This window comes from Homalodisca vitripennis, unplaced genomic scaffold (assembly GCF_021130785.1).
Source record: "Homalodisca vitripennis isolate AUS2020 unplaced genomic scaffold, UT_GWSS_2.1 ScUCBcl_1433;HRSCAF=5060, whole genome shotgun sequence".
NCBI classification, from domain to species: domain Eukaryota; kingdom Metazoa; phylum Arthropoda; class Insecta; order Hemiptera; family Cicadellidae; genus Homalodisca; species Homalodisca vitripennis.
Window position 1 is genome coordinate 93,378 of NW_025777574.1, and position 20,268 is coordinate 113,645.

The following is a 20,268-nucleotide window of genomic DNA, read 5'->3' on the forward strand; positions in this document are numbered from 1 at the left end:
TTGTGTTTCTGTTTAAAATTGTGGTTTAGCTAATATTTAATAGCCTAAATCTATACGCAAGTGCATTAAAAAAAATTAATTGAAAATTAATAGTAGTGCTTGAGAAATAAAAACTGTAATGTCATATAATTAGGTATTACTCAACTCAAGCGATACTCATTGAATGTCTGTTGCTACAAAACATTTTAAATTTAGATTTTGATATCGTGATATAATCGTTTGATACATATACCTCAGCAATTAAAAAAAAATATCAGATCATATCATTGTCCTTCAGTTACGATAATACAGTACAAAATATGTTTTACATTATTTTCAGACTCAAGACATTCTTTATTTATTTCATTAAGTTCTGCTGAACAAAGTCAAAGTCAATACAAATCAAGCAATAAGAGAAATTTACCAAAAACATAGTTGCCTAATAAACATTATAGCAAAGTAAGCCCTAGCGAGATATATTAAATTGCAATCTAGTTGCAGTACAGAAGATACAGAAAAACACGAAAAAAGAGTAAGTGTAGGGTAAAGGAAAATGGCAGAATGTTATTTTGTTTCAATAGAGATCATTCAATAGGAAAATTATCAAGGTTTTTTTATATGACTCTGTGGTTCTTTCATGGATGTTTAACAAAGTGTTCTACTGTTTGCGTGACTCAAATCGCAATTCCGTTTACCTACCAAGAGATTATCAGTACGTAATAAGTAGTTAAAAAATGTGGAGTAAACGTACCTAAATAAGCGTAGAAAGTGCCGGAGTTCTACATCTCCTATCTTCGTAATGACAAAATTTAAAATTTAGATCACTGTCAATTTCTAAAAACAATAAGGAATTCATTTCAAGACTTTTACAAGACTGCCGTACTGTAAAGGTAACCGTGGATGGACAGAATTTCCAAACCACCCGCTCTAAACAGAGTACAGCCCTTCTTTGCATACGTCTACAAACTAGATTTTGTGTATAAGCTTGCTATACATTATTCTATCAGGACTTGTCAGTAATACCTTAAATAACAACAATATTAGTGGCCTTTCTATCTTGGTCTAGTGATAGACGATGAGCCGTTTGAAAGAGGGACCGACTGGGGAAGCTGCCATGGGCGCCGCGATTTTAGGCTAAAGTAAGCAGGATAACAATAACAACACAGCCTAAATTTACGCATATTTCTATGAATATATAAAACTGAAAATGTATGCTACTTAATAAATATTGTATATGTATTGTATTGTATAAGGTTATTTTTTATTTTATGATATTTATGGAGGGTTAGTCCTCTTTAACACCATTAATCCTTGTAAGTATATTTTTCTTTCACATTAGTGATTTTAGGCCAAATTTGTTAGTAATGTAAACTAAATACAAAACTTAAAATTTCTTAAATTTGAGTAGGTTAACAAAATAATTGCAATATTTTAATTCTTTGGTGTGATAATTAATTAAAATATGTGAGCTTGCTCATTTATAACTGCACTTTTATCTAAAGTGGTCTTACACTGTTCGCTATTTTTAACGCTCATAAAAAAATTAAAAGTAAAAAAAAAAATAATGTTTATGACTACGGTTTAATGTGTGAATAGCCTACATATTCGCAAAAGTAATTACAATGTAGTATATTTAATTCTAAACACAGAGGATACAAGTTAATAATTGGTTTATGAAAGGAATATTTATTGACGGTTTTTAAAACAGGGATATAGTGACAGGGTAGTTATGTATATTTAACTTTTATTTGTATATTTTACTTAATGCAATGTTGCTTGGAAGTTAAGCGATTTGAGAGTTCATTGAGCAGCCGCCGACTGCGGTATTTCATTATCCGTGTTAAAAATCAAATGTTTCAAATAGTGGTTTACACAATAACACGTCCAAAATAATTACTTTAAGTGCTCAATAAAGAGACTATTTCAGAAATATTAGGACCAGACGGTTAAGAATAAAAATTAAAGTAGTAATCTAAAATCAACATTTTAAGTGGTCGTAAAATTTAAAATTACATACTGAAAAGCAGTATTATTGTACGTATTAAGCGTGATGTGTATTTGGGTGACAAATGTATGACATGAATGTTTAAATTAGCAGTTTTGTTCATAATTAACAAAACTGGAACCTTTCTCTTTGTTATCTGTATAAAACTAGAAGTCGCTTAGTAATTCTTTACTTTGCATGTATAAACGGAAATTCAAACTAGCTACGTTTTAACTTAACTCTCGTTATTGTATTACTATTGGTTAGTTTGTAATTAAATTTTAAACTCCTGTATCTACCTGTTGAATATGAGTAATATTAACAATTTATTTAGCTTAAATCATATAAACACAAAATAAATTGTAGTGATAGTTGACAATACGATTGGATTAGTAGACAGTAGCCTGTTCATCTACTTATGGGACTTTTTTCAGAGTGTAAACAGTGGTGAAAATGACTAATGATCGAAAAATAAGATTATTCCAGGAAGACACTACAACAAAATACACAATTCAGCTCCTCGCCCGTTTCTTATACAAAGAGGTAAGATGGCCAGATATAGCTTTCTCTGACCAAAGTTCAGACAGGGCGTTGACTTCTTGACAGTGAATCATCTTGGCTCGTTGTTGTGATCATTGATGCATTTGACAGGTGACACGGAAGGTGAATAGACCAAAGTCAAAGCCGCCTGCCATAAATTCTGTTGTCAGCTAACGACGTTATTATGAGGGTCACCTCTACCCTGACCTAGGCCTTATGTTGGAAATCCCCAACCTTACTGAGTCTCTTTCCTTTCCGCAAGGTGTAGTTAAATGAATTAGTAAAAAACCACATGTAATCATCACAGAGTATTTAATTTCTAATTGAAACTAACGGTTATTTATTAATGGAATAAGTCGTTTATTCTGTTACTATGTTAAATATATTACATACTAATTGTACACACTGTATTTACTATACTTCACTCAGGCAGAGACCACATATTACAAAATAGGTTTAGAGCATATTATGCATAATATTAAAATTATAAAATCTCAATTCTTATTTAGAAGACATAAGAGTATCTAATATATATATATATATATATATATATATATATATATATATATATACAATTTCAGGTTAGTTACAAAATTTGTAACCTGAAGACGTTTTACTGATTATAATCATGTCTGACTTGTTTGATTCGTTTCCATCCCAAATATGAGAAAATTCATTAAACATAGTACAAGTTTAAATATTATTAAATATTAATAAAAACACTACTTTTCCAAATTGTTTATTATTTCGGGCGAGGCCTTTCAAAACCAAAGGTTTCATCTTCAGGCAACTCCACAAATAAATATTTACATATTGTTTGTTAAAATTAATATTAAATTAACATATGGTGTAAAATGTAAATACAAAAATTTTGGAAATATTTCAGCCAGTATGAAAAAATTGTATTTGACTAGAGTTTAATTTTTGAATAAATTCAGAAGAAAGAAGATTGGAATTTTCAATAGGGCCCTCTTCATTGTTCATGAGTTTTTCTTTACTTCTGTTTATGTATAGTGTTTCCCAAGCATTCAAGTTCATTGGTTTTGTTATTTCTTTTATTAATTTTAGATTTGTAATTGATGTTCTGTGTCCTGATTCAATGCAGTGCTTGGCTACAGCAGATTTGTCAACTCTTCCATATTTTGTGTGTGATAAATGCTCTTTAAATCGTGTTTTTATTGTTCTTTTTGTTTGTCCAATATAAATTTTGTCACAGTCATTGCATCCAATTTCATAAATTCCCGATTTACTATCATTTGAAATTTTGTCCTTAGGGTTTCCTAAAATTTGGGATAATTTGTTGCTTGTTCTGTGAGTGACAGTTTTATTTGTATGCTTTTTAAAAGTTTTGCATATTTGGTTTGAAAAAGTGCTGTATGTTGTGCAAATAAATTCATGTTTTGTGTCTTCAGGTGGTCTTAATGTTGTCTTATCTTTTCTACTTTTTCTTTTTAAAGCTTGTTTTAGTATATTGTCAATGAGTTGTGTAGTGTAACCATTGAACATAGCAATAGATTTGATGTAATTTAGTTCTTTCTTGTAGTTTTCTGTTGAAAGTGGTGTATTTAACAGTCTATAAATCATTGAATTAAATGTTGCTCTTTTTTGTGCAGAAGGATGGTTAGATTCATTGATGATGAACCTATCTGTATGAGTTGGTTTTCCGTAGATATCAAATTCAAATTTTGTTTCATTTCTAATAACTAATACGTCTAAAAATGGGATACTATTGTTTTGTTCAATTTCATATGTAAATTTAATAGTAGGGTAAAACGAATTTAGAGTTGTGATAAAATCTTGTATGTTTTCATTTTTATTAAATATTGCAAAAATATCATCGACGTATCTTATCCATTTTCTTGGGAAATATGTCATTTTAGATTTGGCTGTAGTTTCAAAATAGCTCATAAAAATATTGGCAATAAAACATGAGAGAGGATTTCCCATAGCTGTTCCATCAATTTGGGTATAATAAGATTCTCTATATTTGAATGTGCTCTGATTCATACATAAATTTATCATACGGGAATATTCATCAATTATTTCCTTTTGTAAATTTTGAGAAGTTAACCAATCTGTAATTATTTTAATTGTGTCCTTAATAGGAACATTAGGATAAAGCGATGTTACATCAAAAGAAACGAGATATTCATCTTCATATAGAACAATGTCTTTAATTGATTCTATAAAATCGTATCTGTTCTTGATGGAAAATGAAGGAAAACTTTCTAAAGTTTGAAGATTTTTCGTGCAAAATAGGTACAATAGTACTGCTTTTTCGCTATGTAATTTTAATTTTAGGACCACTTAAGGATGGTTGTTTTTCGACACATACTTAAATTTATTCTTAACTGGGTGGTCCTAAGAATTCTAAATTGGTCTCATTATTGAACACTTAAAGTAATTATTTTGGGCGAGTTATTGTTTTAAACCACTATTTGAAACATTTGATTTTTAACACAGATTTAATTGAAGCTTTTGTTAATGAAATGCGGTCGGTGGTTGCTCAATGAACTCTCAAATCGCTTAAATTCCGAGCAACACTGCCTTAAGTTAAATATTAAAATATATATTATATATTAAAAGTTAAATGTTTAAAATTTAGATTTAATGCACAATTTTAAGTTTGAGAAATATGGAAAACTTCTAAAATGGCTTCCAGTAAAATGATTCCTTCTAAAACTTTAAGGAATATGCGTATACAATGCCTGAGAGTAATCTCACTGAAATGTTTAAAAACTAAGATTTAAAATGCTTTTAGTAGTTTTTTAAGATACGCCAGAAATCAAAGTAAGAACATAATATGAGCATAATAGTCGTCTCATCGCCAGTGCCCGGTGAAATGTCCATATTAAGAGAGTGATTATATTGTTTTATTGTTGGGCTATATGCAGTATTTAATTAATTAAATCCAGCCCATAAACTTAACTAATGTCGTGATTTCAAAGACATATAAACTCAAAAGCGTCAAAAACCTGTGTGTTATAAATATTTTAATTCAGGGTGTATTTTGTTTTCCTAGAAAAGAATAAAACACCAGGTATATTAAAATGGCCTTAGGTTAATTTATAGTTAAAACCTAAGGCTTACTAATATTTATAATACCAACGTATACAATTTATTATCTAGGAATCAAATTATACGCATTAAAAACCAAGGTATGTATAACGTAATACTTTCCGAAATTATGTTAATCTAAAAAACATTTGACTAAACAATTGGTACAGTACTATATTTGTCTAAAAAATAACTATGAATGCTTAATAAGCCAAAGAGAATAAGAAAGGTGAATGATTGATACTATATTCTTCACAGACATGATTTTAAAACGTGGTATTATTTTGACGATATATAGTTAAGATGTTAAATAAAAAATAAATACATATATGTTGAACATGATTGAATTTTAATGAAATTACCTATACATTGTGACAATGTTGTAATATTTAATAAATTCTTATGTACAGACAATAGGTATAGTGCAGTACTGTAAGGGGTTATCTAACTACCCTATGTTCCTTTTTTAATCCAATTATTAACTTGTATTCTCTGTCTTCAGAATTAAACATACTACATTGTAATTACTTTTGCGAATATGTATTCACACATTAAACTGTACTCATGAAAAACATACATAAAAATTAATGTTTTTTACTTTTAAGTTTTTTATAAGAGGTACGTTAAAAATAGCGAACAGTGTAAGACCACTTTAGATAAAAGTGCAGTTATAAATGAGCAAGCTCACATATTTTAATCAATTGTCACACCAAATAATTCAAATATTGCAATTATTTTGTCAACCGATTTAAATTTAAGAAATTTTAAGTTTTGTATTGGGTTTATAATACTAAGAAATTAGCCTAAAAGCACTAATGTGAAATACAAATATACTTATAAGGATTAATGGTAGGGTAAATACTTTTAAAAGTCTTCAGTTCCAATACATAATTACAATTCTGTTAAAGAGGACTAACCCTCCATAAATAACATAAAATCAAAAAAATAACCCTATACAATACAATACATATACAATATTTATTAAGTAGCATACATTTTCAGTTTTATATATTCATACAAACAAGCGTAAATTTAGGTTGTGGTGTTATTGTTACGCTGCTTACTTTAGCCTAAAATCGCCGCGCCCAGAGCAGCATCCCCAGTCGCCCATTTTTTCAAAGGGCTCATTGTCCATTACCAGACCAATAAAGGTAGGTCAATATAATAGTGGTTTTGTTTTTGTTATTTAAGGTATTAATAATTTAAGTCCTGATAGAATCATGTATAGCAAGCTTATACACAAAATCTAGTTTGTAGACGTATGCGAAGAAGGGCTGTACTCTGTTTAGAGCGGGTGGTTTGGAAATTCTGTCCATCCACGGTTACCTTTACAGTACGGCAGTCTTGTAAAAGTCTTGAAATGAATTCCTTATTGTTTTTAGAAATTGAAATTGAGTGATCTAAATTTTAAATTTTGTCATTACGAAGATAAGAGATGTAGAACTCCGGCACTTTCTACGCTTATTTAGGTACGTTTACCCCACATTTTTTAACTACTTATTACGTACTGATAATCTCTTAGTAGGTAAACGGAATTGCGATTTGAGTCACGCAAACAGTAGAACACTTTGTTAAACATCCATGAAAGAACCACAGAGTCATATAAAATAAACCTTGGTAATTTTCCTATTGAACGATCTCTATTGAAACAAAATAACATTCTGCCATTTTCCTTTACCCTACACTTACTCTTTTTTCGTGTTTTTCTGTATCTTCTGTACTGCAACTAGATTGCAATTTAATATATCTCGCTAGGGCTTACTTTGCTATAATGTTTATTAGGCAACTATGTTTTTGGTAAATTTCTCTTATTGCTTGATTTGTATTGACTTTGACTTTGTTCAGCAGAACTTAATGAAATAAATAAAGAATGCTTTGAGTATGAAAATAATGTAAAACATATTTTGTAATGTATTTCGTAACTGTAGGACAATGATATGATCTGATATTTTTTTTTTTTAATTGCTGAGGTATATGTATCAAACGATTATATCACGATATCAAAATCTAAATTTAAAATGTTTTGAAGCAACAGACATTCAATGAGTATCGCTTGAGTTGAGTAATACCTAATTATATGACATTACAGTTTTTATTTCTCAAGCACTACTATTAATTTTCAATTAATTTTTTTTAATGCACTTGCGTATAGATTTAGGCTATTAAATATTAGCTAAACCACAATTTTAAACAGAAACACAAACTTGGTTTAGTTTTGTTTTCAATGTATTAAAAGTATCTATGAAAACTAAAATGATGAATTATGATTCTAGAAAATGTATAAAACATTTATTACTAAGAAAGAATAACATAAGTATAGACATTTTCCATACTTAGAGTTTCAACCAATGAGCTATAAAAATTTTGAAATATAAAATTTTCTTTCTTATTTAGATATCCATTTTAAAAATGTAACACTGGAATGAAAATTAAAAATATAGCGATGATTAAACTATAGTCGAAATTTAACAACATGTAAGCGGTTTTCCTTATTTCACACTGTGCTTTAGGATATTATTTTAAAAGGGTTATTAACCAATTCCTTCTCTTTTAACCATATTACGATGGGATATACCCGTAGCGTTTGCCATTAGTATAATCAATTATCAATAATTACATTCCTACAAAAAGTGTATAATTGATTGCTTTTTCATATTTTTCAACTCTTTTCTTAATTCAATCACATCAAGCCCGATTCGGCTACCTACCCAGAGGGACATTGATTCACATGGAAATGTTACCATCCCGTTATTTTTTGATTTCTTACGACACCAATTGGTTTATATTTCACTATCATGTATTTATGTTACATATTTGATGTTAACAAATTTAATTTTTCCTTTATACGAAGACACATATATTTAATACCATAAATTTTAACATGTCATATTTTCATTAGCGGCTCAAGTCACCCAAGGTTGTGGTCAGAAGCTTAGCTATATGTATGTATATACATATATATATATATATATATATATATATATATATATATATATATAATTAAATAAAATTAAATATATATATATTCATTAAATTTGTATAAGTGGCAATAGCCTAATTTAATTTCAATAAACATTGAATCACAAAAGGTACTTGCTCCGCCGGGCCTCGAACCCGGATCTCTCACTTGCCGGGTGAATGTGCTACCATTACATCACAGAGCCCTCACTTTTTACGATTCAATTATTTTGTATTTGGCTGTTTCTTTTACATAGGTGTTTAAATAACCAAACTAACATATGCTCGGAAAACCAAATACTTGTCAAATGACTTGTTTACATTTATTAACTTTGTATAAGTGGCAATAGCCTAATTTAATTTCAATAAACATTGAATCCCAAAAAGTACTTGCTTCGCCGGGACTCGTTCCCGGATCTCTCACTTGCCGGGTGAATGTGCTACCATTACACCACAGAGCCCTGATTAAGCTTATAACATTAGTATCTGTCATAAACTTAAATTAAAACAAAACTTTTCAATAATAATCTTTTAAGGAATCCACAGGAAAAATACAATTGTAACTTCGTTGATAATTTGTACAATTAACATTTAAATATTGTGAAAATATCGAGGCGATGCTCATGAAAATAACTAACATTTTATCTTATCATAAGTTTTTAAGCCTATAATCAGACATCCCTTCAGGTAAAGGTCGAGTACCTGGAGATCTATATAACCAGACAAAGCGGCAGCGGCTCCTCAGGGTGTATTGTTCTTCTGTGGTTACCGCTCCGCGGCCTTCCAGGAATCCACCGGGCATAATTAGTAAGTGGGTACAAAGGTAGACAGTAATCTGGAAGGATTTATAGCAGAGCTGTCATGTCCAAATTTCAGGGAATGTTCACCTACTTAAAATAATTGGAACTTAAAATGCTAATTTTAAGGCGACCAAAATCAAATTAATGGTCTATATCAAATTCGGTTTGTGGAATTTTAACAATTGCTCAATATATGCTGATATATACTTTGTTGCGTGAATAATTTGTAAAAGTATTAATTTCATTAGAGTTGAATAATATTGTACTTCGAGAAATAAAAATATGTAGCTTTATTTATATAAACATTAGTACTTAAAAACGTTAGCTTAGACTGTATTATTCTTAATTTGATCACAGAATAGAATGACAAGTTTGAACGCAATTAATTGTGATTTCAGGAAATTCTTTAATTCCACCCTTTTCCTGAAACCGTATCAATGTTTTATGCTTCAGAATCACGGCATTAAAACTTACTAAATAGCTTAATAGACAAAATTCCATATTTTACCAGATCCTATCTCGCTAAAAGGCAGCTGTGATAACAACATAGACACAAGGTTTTTAAAATATCGATTTGGAGCAACGACCCTTGACTGATATACTTTCACAATTACAAACAACATTAATGTAGAAGGGGTCTATTAACAATTTTCCCTCTATTTCATTGTTTAACAGCTTATAGCTGGTGAAGTCTATCAAGTAAATATTAGGCAACATTTTTAATTTTGTCTAAATAACATCGGTTTTACTGAAATATAAACTCCTTAGATTGTTTAGTTATAAACAAACAACTTGTATTAGTAACCAGTCAGTTTTATATTCCAACGACAGTTCTTTTCAAATTACATACCAAGATTTCTACAGAGTTTTATAAAAAATTAACTTTATACCACGACATTATAAACTACTTAATCAACTGTAACGACAGATTAAAATTAAACCTTGTTTAGTGGTAAATTTTTATTTTGTTGTATTTTTAGTACAGTCAAATAATATTAACCCATTTCGATTTTAAACTACGTTGAATTTTTTGGGTAATATTCGATATCACACTTTATAAAGTGCAGTGCCACCACTTCATCTACGTCATCACTAATTTACAGAAATGTATTTTTATGCTTTAAATGATATTTTCTTAGCCTATTTTAAAATTTAAATTAATTATTTCATTAACAGACATTAAATATTTATAATCTGGTAGTCTATAATTTGCTATCATTGTCTACAAATTGTCCAAAATAAAGATTTGATACAGTTTAAATTTTCCTTGCCGCCACAGTTGCCCGTGTGCACACTGGAGGGGGCAAACTGGTTTGCTCTAAACGTGACGTCACGGCAGCGATGCGCGCGCCACCTTCTCTTCTAGGCAACCCCTTCCACTCAGCTGCATTTACTGCATTCAGTTCATTCGTTGTTTGACAGTCGCCAAAGTAACATCGGGAGCCTATGGTTTGTTATTAAACAATTATAAAATTCAATTTCGATTATATTAGCGAGTGTTTTGTACAATAATTATATCTGAGTGCGTTTTAATATTACACATTAAAGTGTGTTTTGAGCATAACTAAAACTTTCCAAGTAGTTTATTCGTTATTGTGTGTAACAGAGCGGAACTTAGTTCATCATGACGGATAAGTTAGAAATGAGTTTAGACGATATAATTAATCAGAGCAAGGAATTAAAGGACTCTACAAGAAGAAGTCGTGAACGAGGAGGTTTTCGTCAGGGTGGAGCAGCTCAGAGCAATGCCAGAGATGGTGGTGGACCCATGAGAAGCAGGAGAGTCAGATTTTATTCATCGAAGAGAGTTCCCTATTCTCGAGTAAGTACAATTTTTATACTATTTCTTATTAAGGATTATAAATTACTAGACCACCCTACAATTTCTAATGTCCGGTATTTTTATTGTAGGCTTAGAATAAATTTTATCTTTAAAGAGTAGCCTCGGGGACTGAACCCAATTTTTAAGGGGGTTAAATAAAGATATCACCTGTGTTTTAATTATGATAGTTACTTGCATACCTGGTTTCTAATTTAAGATATGCTAGCACAATTATTGATGTATTTTAAGTGTCCATACAACACTAGATACTAAAGCCAGTTGTTCAGGTTATCAGGAATTTAAAATAATTTAATTAATTATTTTCCTTTGCTAATGAGATTAATGGTATCTCGCTTTAAATTTGGTATCACTTGGAAGACCACTATAAGAATGTTTAATCAACTTTATTATTTGAAATTATTTTTGTTTCCTTTGTATGTTTATACATAGGATATTGTTATATCCTTTATTGAAATTAAAAAAAAGTTTCGTTTGTAACATTGGTTTATTTATTTATTTATTTTCCAACGGCAGCAGCCAATTTACAAATACAAACATAGATAGTAGATACAGCGGAAAATAAAATTAATACGAACAGATGAAAAATCTACATAAAGTAACAAAATAGGTATCATACAAAATTTGATAATAAATAATTAGTATTCAAAGATGTAACAAGTTATAAATATCCAAAACATAACAAAAAATAAAAATAAAGATTAACAACAACAATAATTATTCAAGTATGGAGCGAACATAAATAAATTATGCTAATAAATTAAAATATAATATATAACATTTAACAAATAACAGTGAAATTAAATAAATACAACATATAATACAATGAACATGCATTTAGTATTTAACTTGGTAGGCTGAGACTACTATGTCTATGATAGGAAATTATTTACGGACAATGTATACTGCCGTCAAATTAATTGTTTCTTAAACTAGTAACTTATAATATATTTCAAAATTTTAGTTGACATATATTAGTAAAGGTATTAGCAAGATTTTAACAATTGTTACTTATTGAAGCCTACATCTGGACAAAACTTTATTATTTTAAAGACTGGGAATCCAAAATAACATAGTAGAGGGTGTTGATCATTCAGTTTTGAGATAGGCTTTTATGAGGGGCCTACACTTGTTATTCAGGTATTTTATAGAATTTTTAGTTTGTTTTTCTCCAATAAATAATTTGAAATTAAAATGTATTAGTTTAAAACCTGAATTTATATTATTAATACATATACAATATGTTTAATATAAAAAACAAAATTTTACAACTATTTTTAGAATTTGAAAATTGTGATTGGCCAAGGGTCAAAGGGAATAAGGAATAATGAAATAGTGAAATTAACTGTTTTCTTTGTGACTTTGGTGCCGTAGAAAAGTGCGTCTATCTGGGCCAAATCTTTACCACTATTATGTAAAAACAGTTGCTCATTTGTAACCGGGCAAGATGTGAGTATTGTATTGTATATTTTAAATTTAAGGCTAGATTAAAGTTGTTTTAATTATTTTAATAAGATTGGTAAGTATTACTTGGGATTGCAATGTGTTATATGTATTGTTGTTAATGTAGACAATATTATTTATTTCCTTTAAGACATTTTACAATGTAATTTGATACGTCAAATACAAGAAGACAAACAGCATTTTTGAGATCATTAGGTTACTTATAATAAGATCTTACAATTTATAGAACTTATAGGCTATAGTATAAAAATAGTAATCAGTTGCCTAGCTAATTTCGGAAAAATTATAGTCCTTGTACTCTGCCACAGTATAAAAGGCTTGGTCTTTAATCCAGTCTGATACAAAACATTTAAACTTGTTAAAAGGCAGATTTCTAATAGGCAATGGTAGTTTGCTATACAATATGAGCTGTTGATAAACATGACTATTTAAAGTTTTTGAGAGTCTTACATATGGAGTTATAAGGTTGTTTCTATTTCTAGTTAAATGGTCATGATTCAAGTTTTGAGCAGCAAAGGAGTCTATATTCTGTTTAACATGAAGCAAAGTACTATTGTCTATTGTCTATTGTATTATGATTCTTTTTTCGTATGATTATTGTATAATATACCGAATAATTTGATAATAACAATCAAACCACTAGTGTAGGCCACATATTAAAGTCTCACCCATACCCGTATTCCATAACTATATTGTATATTATTTTTATTGTGTGCTGTATATCTTGGTATCTGAGAATTGTGTGGTTTTGGTATTGTGGCTAGTGTGGCATTGCCAGCGACTAACATAGTACAGTAACAAGTTCCATAACTTTGAACCAAAACAGGTTTTCTGTTTTTGAGTTTAATGTAGATATTAGTGAGATTTGTTTACGAATGCAAGTATTGTTTTTCTTCAAAATTACAAATTTCTTATAAATTGAGAATATTTTTAATTTTTAGGTATAATTTAAAAAGCTTAGGCTTAAATACATAAATAAAAAATTGCTTGTACTTTAAGCATTCAAAAATGGACCTTGAAAAATCCTAAACATGCCAAGCTTTTAATTTAATAATCTCAATTATTTTCGGTTATGGTGGACATACCTGTAATTTGCTTTCTTTCTTCATTTATAACTTCTCACTCAACAAATTAAGTCAATTATTACAACTTACATTTGTGTAAAACATTTGTGTCTAAGTATAATCACAATATCGAATAGCCTATCGAAACACACACACACACACACACACACACACACCCCGGATCTCTCACTTGCCGGGTGAATGTATGCGCGTAATGGTAGCACATTCAACAGACTAGTAAGAGATCCTGGTTCGAGTTCCGGCGATACAAGCACTGTTTGTGTTTCAACGTTTATTAAAATAAAATAAAATATATATATATATATATATATATATATATATATATATATAGGTTATAAAGAAAATAAAATATTCATAAGCGCATAAGGTTTTACCTAAATATAGTTGTTCTATATCAATAAAAATTGTTATTTAGCTGATCAAGTAGACTTAATTCAGTTAACCAAATTTTAAATATAAGGATTATTAATTTTTTTAACCATTACATATACTTGGCATATTTTTTGTTAAAGCTTTTCTTTGTAAAAAATTGTGGTATAGTTACCTTGTGAAAACCAAATTGAATAACGGCAGTTATGAAATTATTAAAGTTCAAAATTTCAAGTAAAACTTTAAAGTAATCTGTATAGAAACAATTTTATACTAGTGGCAGAAAGTACAGAGATCCACAGTACATACAATTAAATAGGCCATGAGTACTTTTTAATTGTTAAAAGACTGTATATTATGTAAAATGACAAGTGTATGTACAGGTACGTTTTTACCGAGGTGTAAGAAACTAGTTGCGGTTATCTGCACAGAACAATTAAATTTTGGCCTAATTTATATTTAAGTGATTATATGTAGAAAACTTATACACGATGAACTTTGCTAATTGACTAATTCCTGTCTTTAATAGTGTAATTATTTCAGCCTCCCGGCGATATCAACACTCGCTGGCAGCATGATCTCTATAATGACCCGGCTCTACACAACAAGAGGAGGAGATCAGGAGGTCTAAGCATAACAGGTGGTCCTACAAAACTGGTCGTCTCAAACCTGGACTATGGAGTATTAAGTTCAGACATACAGGTAAGAGAAAGTATAAAGGTCACACCTAAGTAAATATTTATTCGAATTAATGTACATGTAAAATTTTACGTCAAATTTTATTATTCAAGGACTAGGTAACGTACTCTTTAGTATATTTTGGTACATGAGACATTTCAGTGACAATAAGTTACTTGAACTCTTGTCAAAATAAATGAGTTATATTATATTTATCTAAATCTACATACATTTAAAAATTGTAAGTTAAGTCATGATACGCCTGGATATATTCCTAACGTATTATTGTGTCGATGTGAAATCATCATGTTGCATATTAAAATACTTGTTTTACTTTTTGGAGGATACAGATATTCAACCCCTCTTTTAAAGGGGTTAGAGGGGTCATTTAATATTTTTAAACTGCACCTTTCAGTTCAAATAATATATAATAATATCGTAATTTAGGTATTAAATATGTCATAATATCATATGACATGTTGTATTAAAGTTATATGTTTTAATAGAAATTGAATGACAAAAAGAAAACATCTCTGTGCCGTTTCTTGCAAAAGTTATATGCAAATACAGCAAAAAACGTATTCACTTAGCACAATTATAATTTTTTGTGCACATCAAACTATACATATGCAATATCTTTTAGTAAGTCTTTGAGGGATCCAGCCTACCCAGTTATGTAGTATATCATGTTTCTGGTGTACATATTTTTATTAGCAGTCGTCTTTTTCTAGATGAAATTGGAATGTAAGCGATTATTTGCCCTTAAATTCTGTTAGGATCGTTGTACGGATATTTTACTGATAGATTACAACTTCTACTACCTTTTGAGAAGGAGGTAATATATTTTTGTATCCTACAAAATCCCACAAGTAAATTTATAAGTATGGTGAAAGTTGTACATTAATATCTCAATCCGTTTGGAATACGGTACATCCAGACGTAACTAGACTATATTTACAGTCTTAGATATAAAGGGTTTGTTTGCTCATAACTTTTTCTATGATCGTCAATGAGATGTTTTGTTAACTTAACTGTGTTTGTTTTGAAGTTATTTTTAAAATGACATGTTACAACATAGGGGTTGCAAATTGAAAATTTATATTGGTTTCCCTATGCCCCCTTTGAAAAGGAGGGGGAAATGTTTTTATCCTGAAAAACGTCCAAAAGAGTATTTTATTAGATGAGATGAAGCTTGTACTTTGATATCTCAATCCGTTTGGAAAATAACCAAGCGTAGTAGGACCCAGATTTCACCCTGTATGTATAAAGCATAACACCTATAAAATATTATTTTTAGTATATTCAGAACCGAAAACACAGTTTTTTATAATTATTATGGTGAATTCACAGGAACTTTATGTATAAAGTTCCTTTAAACTTTAAACTTTAATTAAACAGTTCCTGTGAATATATATATATATATATATATATATATATATATATATATAATAGTGTAATATCGTTTTCTCCCAGGTGCTCTTCTCAGAATTTGGTCCTATACACAGTGCAACGGTGAACTATGAAAAGTCTGGTCGCTCCAAGGGCTCGGCTTACGTCGTATTTGACCGAAAAGCAGATGCTGTCAGGGCTATGAAACAGTACAACAGGGCTCCTTTAGATGGTGAGTTCAGTATGTATAACAGTTAGTTCATTGTTCCAATGAATTGTTAATGAATGGAAAAAAGTGAAATACTTGTCACCGTTCTGTTAAAAGAAATACCCTATGTTTGAAGGATTTAGATTTACCCTCTATCTCCTTTTACATTTTTGAATGTGCACTAGTAACACAGTAACTAAATTATATTTATTTTTACATAATTAAAAAATTACACGAGGCAAATAATTATCTAGCAGCAAATGCAGTGAATTACTTTTTAAATGTGTTTGAATAACATAGTTGTTATTTTGTGCCAAATGGAGTGTGTATTTATCCTTTATACTTCCTCTGGCTTAAAGTTGTTGTATTCATAATCATCTCATGTTTTTTTTTAATATTATTAATGTATTTATTCTGTGTATTTGCAGGTGGCCCTATGCATATTGAATTGACTACCTCTGATGTTGAGTTTGCGATGCAGCAAGCCAACCGAGTCAGCGAAGGCTTTACTCGCAGGCCCAGTGCTGGAGGTTTTGGCCACGGAGTTACTGAAAGAGGTGAGTGACGTTGGTATTGAAACTGTTTTACTTTTAAATTCTGATTTTCCGTACCAATACGATGTGAGATAGGTTTACGTATCATTTGCTCTGTTGAGAACGCCTTATTTTGTATTCAAATAAACTTTAGTAGACCTTTTAGTCGTATGTAAAACTATAAGTAATGACGTTTAGGATATAAAATGTTTTAGAAATAAATTTAGAAAGATTTTAAGTTGATGTTTTTAAAAGTACTGGAATAACTAAAAGGATTTCAAATGTCATGATAGGAACATTTATAAAATTCATGGAATTAGATGTACTTGTTTTAAGAAACAAAATTATAAGCCTAATTAATAGTCTACCACTAAACTTCTGTAACAGGCATACTTGTAAAAAAGTTTTTATAACTGACTAGTGTTAACGTTACGTGTTTGCCACTATGTTTCATAGAGTACTTAACCTTTTATCCGTTTAAAGGTCCACCAGACGACTCTCATACTGACGTAATGTTTATTTCTGAATCCAAGGTATATGCAGTTGTATAGGGAAAATATAAAACATTTTTTTTAAGAAGCAACAGTATTTCGTTGTCTTAAACATTTAAATCGGCTGTGGTTAGTAATAAACAAAAATGGGTTTTTGCGAATTAGTAAACAAATTGTCAGTTTTTTCCTTAGCTAATCACTCTTCATCTCTCCCTCTCTCTATCTATCTATCTATGTACCTATCTATCTATCTATCTTTCTATCTATCTATCTATCTCTATCTCCCCATCTTCCTCTCTAGCGGTCTCTTACTTTATATATTACATACTTAAAATTGTTGATCTGTTTAAACAAATATACAAGTTTTCACTCAAACTTTAGAAAGAAGAAAGAGAATTTTCTAAAAAATACCCAAATTTGCTTGGAGTAACACGAGTCACTGTTCTTAGAGGTTAATGGGAACAAAATTATTAACGCGTGTTAACAGGTTCTTTTACTAATTGATTTTAAGTTATTAACTTTTCTTTCATAATTCGCAACTTTATCTTCTTTAATGTATGTCACGTTCCTTTTTAGCAGAAGGCAATGGAATAAATCAGTTCTGGAATAAACGTGTACTGAAAGTTCATGAAATTCTAAATCAAAGTTAGGGGACCTTTTAGGAACACTTTCTGTGATTTCATTTAATTAAAAATTTATTTTAAGTTAAATAAATAGTACAATTATAAAACTTACTTTGAAGCTAATGCCAATTACATCCACAGCAGTTCGCTCATGTTTCATATATCCTGTTGTAGGCTTCAAAAGAAACGGTCGAGGCGAGAGAAGAGGTGACGGACGAACAGTGAAAAACAAAGTCCCAACTGCTGCAGAGTTAGATGCAGAATTAGATGCGTACATTAGCGAAAGGAAGTAGTGTAACCTGAACGTGAATGAACTGTAAATATTGTATATAGAACATGTTTTTTAAATTATAGATCTATTACTAATTTAGTCAATTTATATGATCTTAATGATAAAGACAAATATTTTTTTACATCTTATTCATGAAATATGTGCAGACTTATTATTATTTTAATCCACTATTAGTAAATTTTATTTCAAATAAAAGATGTTTTCCTATTTTGTACTTAGGATTTTATATATATATATATATATATATATATATATATATATATATATATGTATAGGAATAAGTATGTATATATATCTACAAAATCTTTGTTACTTTAATAAATCATATTGGAATATATTTTTCTGTTTAGATCTTTAATTTCCCAACCAAAGTCATATTCTAGTAACTGTTTGTAAATAAATTAGTAGACTTACCCGCTTTTAGCTGTCAATTAAAGAAGACTTGTAGGCCTAAAATATAATAAAAATGTGGTAACCTGTTGGTCGATGAGACAGCATGTAATTTGTTTTTAGTTACACTTGTAAGCTCTAAGTGTAATTTGTTATAGTACAGTAATGTTCGTACACATAAACTAGTTATATTGCTAATGCACTGCTAAGTTAGCATTATGAATTACGTTGAGCTATTGGCCAACGTAATATTTATATATCATTTTCTACAAACCAAATATTCTGACAAAAGACATGTCAAATATATTTTTATTATTTATTAGGTATTTTGGCATTGCAAGTTTTTATTGGTACCTATAGTTTATAAATAATAAAAGATGTTAACACGATTAAAAATTTAAGTTATGATAAATTCGTTTCTAATAGTAACAACTGTCTTGATGAGATTGTATATATGTATGTATATATATTGAAAATCACCCAATACGTTATATATTTTTAATTCGGCATTTGTGCATCTACACAAAAATCATGAACATATATATACATATAATAATTTTGTTTATTTTATATTATATTTGTTCTTAATTTGTTTTTACAAAGAAATGTATCAGCATAGTCTTTTAATAATTTACAATTTATTATTTGTAAGAGAGAGGAGTATCAATTTTGAAAATTTTAAGTAATAAAAAGACTATTCTATAAACTATGTCGTTTTCTTTGAACCTGCGTATAATTTACTTAATGTGAGATCACTTCATAATATTTGGATATATTCAAATTAACAACACATTTATAGAAATACTATACCGGTTCCTTAATAGTTTCAATAAATCTAAACATTAATTGTTACGTTTGAGAATATTATCAGTTCATATTTTAACCTTTGCCATAATATTAACGTATAGCCTAAGTAACAGACGTACAGTTCTATTACATTGGAACGCCATCTTCATTTTTTTACGTCTCTTTACGTAAATCCTATATTTCTTTAAACAGTGTGAATAATTATGACATATTGGTTAGTAATAAGTTGTTAAAAATTATAACAATTAAAAAAGTAGGAATTACAATATTGAATAATGTAATCTTCAATTTAATTTGGGTTCAATATTATAAACTACTAACAAACAGTTGGATCCAGAATTGAATTAACGATATTGATATAAGTAATACCTTAATACCGAGACAATATTACATCGTTGGTTTTAAGAGTATATAAAAAATTAATGATAAATAAAAATTACCAAAACCTTGTTATTAAATGTTTATAAAATGCTTTTTATGAATAAAATCTCCAGTGGTAAAAGTTAACATTGGAAGGAGAAGAAGATAGCAAGTAGTAGTAAATAAAGCCAGATTACATTAATTCCATTCTATTCAATCGTGGAAATCCCAATATTTTAATCTTGTACTAGGACTTGTCCAGGCTGTCACGTTTTTTACAAGATTTTTCAGTGAAACGTTTAGTTTTCCGTCATAACGTTCTGTAATCAGTTCTGAAGGATTTTGCCAAGACAGTTCCAGTTCCAAAATATCCGGAAAGTATCTCCAAAAATATATTATCTGAAGACATTACATTTTACAT

General features: G+C 29.3%; 1 protein-coding gene across 1 annotated transcript; it reads left to right on the forward strand.

Annotated features, from left to right (window-relative positions):
* Window positions 1-10,942: 10,942 nt before the first annotated feature.
* LOC124371452 (THO complex subunit 4-like) lies at window positions 10,943-18,291 on the forward strand. The gene is made up of 5 exons (XM_046829780.1): window positions 10,943-11,140; window positions 14,620-14,778; window positions 16,228-16,375; window positions 16,780-16,908; window positions 18,173-18,291. Exons 1-5 carry the CDS (start codon window positions 10,943-10,945, stop codon window positions 18,289-18,291), a joined length of 753 nt encoding a protein of 250 aa, XP_046685736.1.
* The last annotated feature ends 1,977 nt before the right edge of the window (window positions 18,292-20,268 follow it).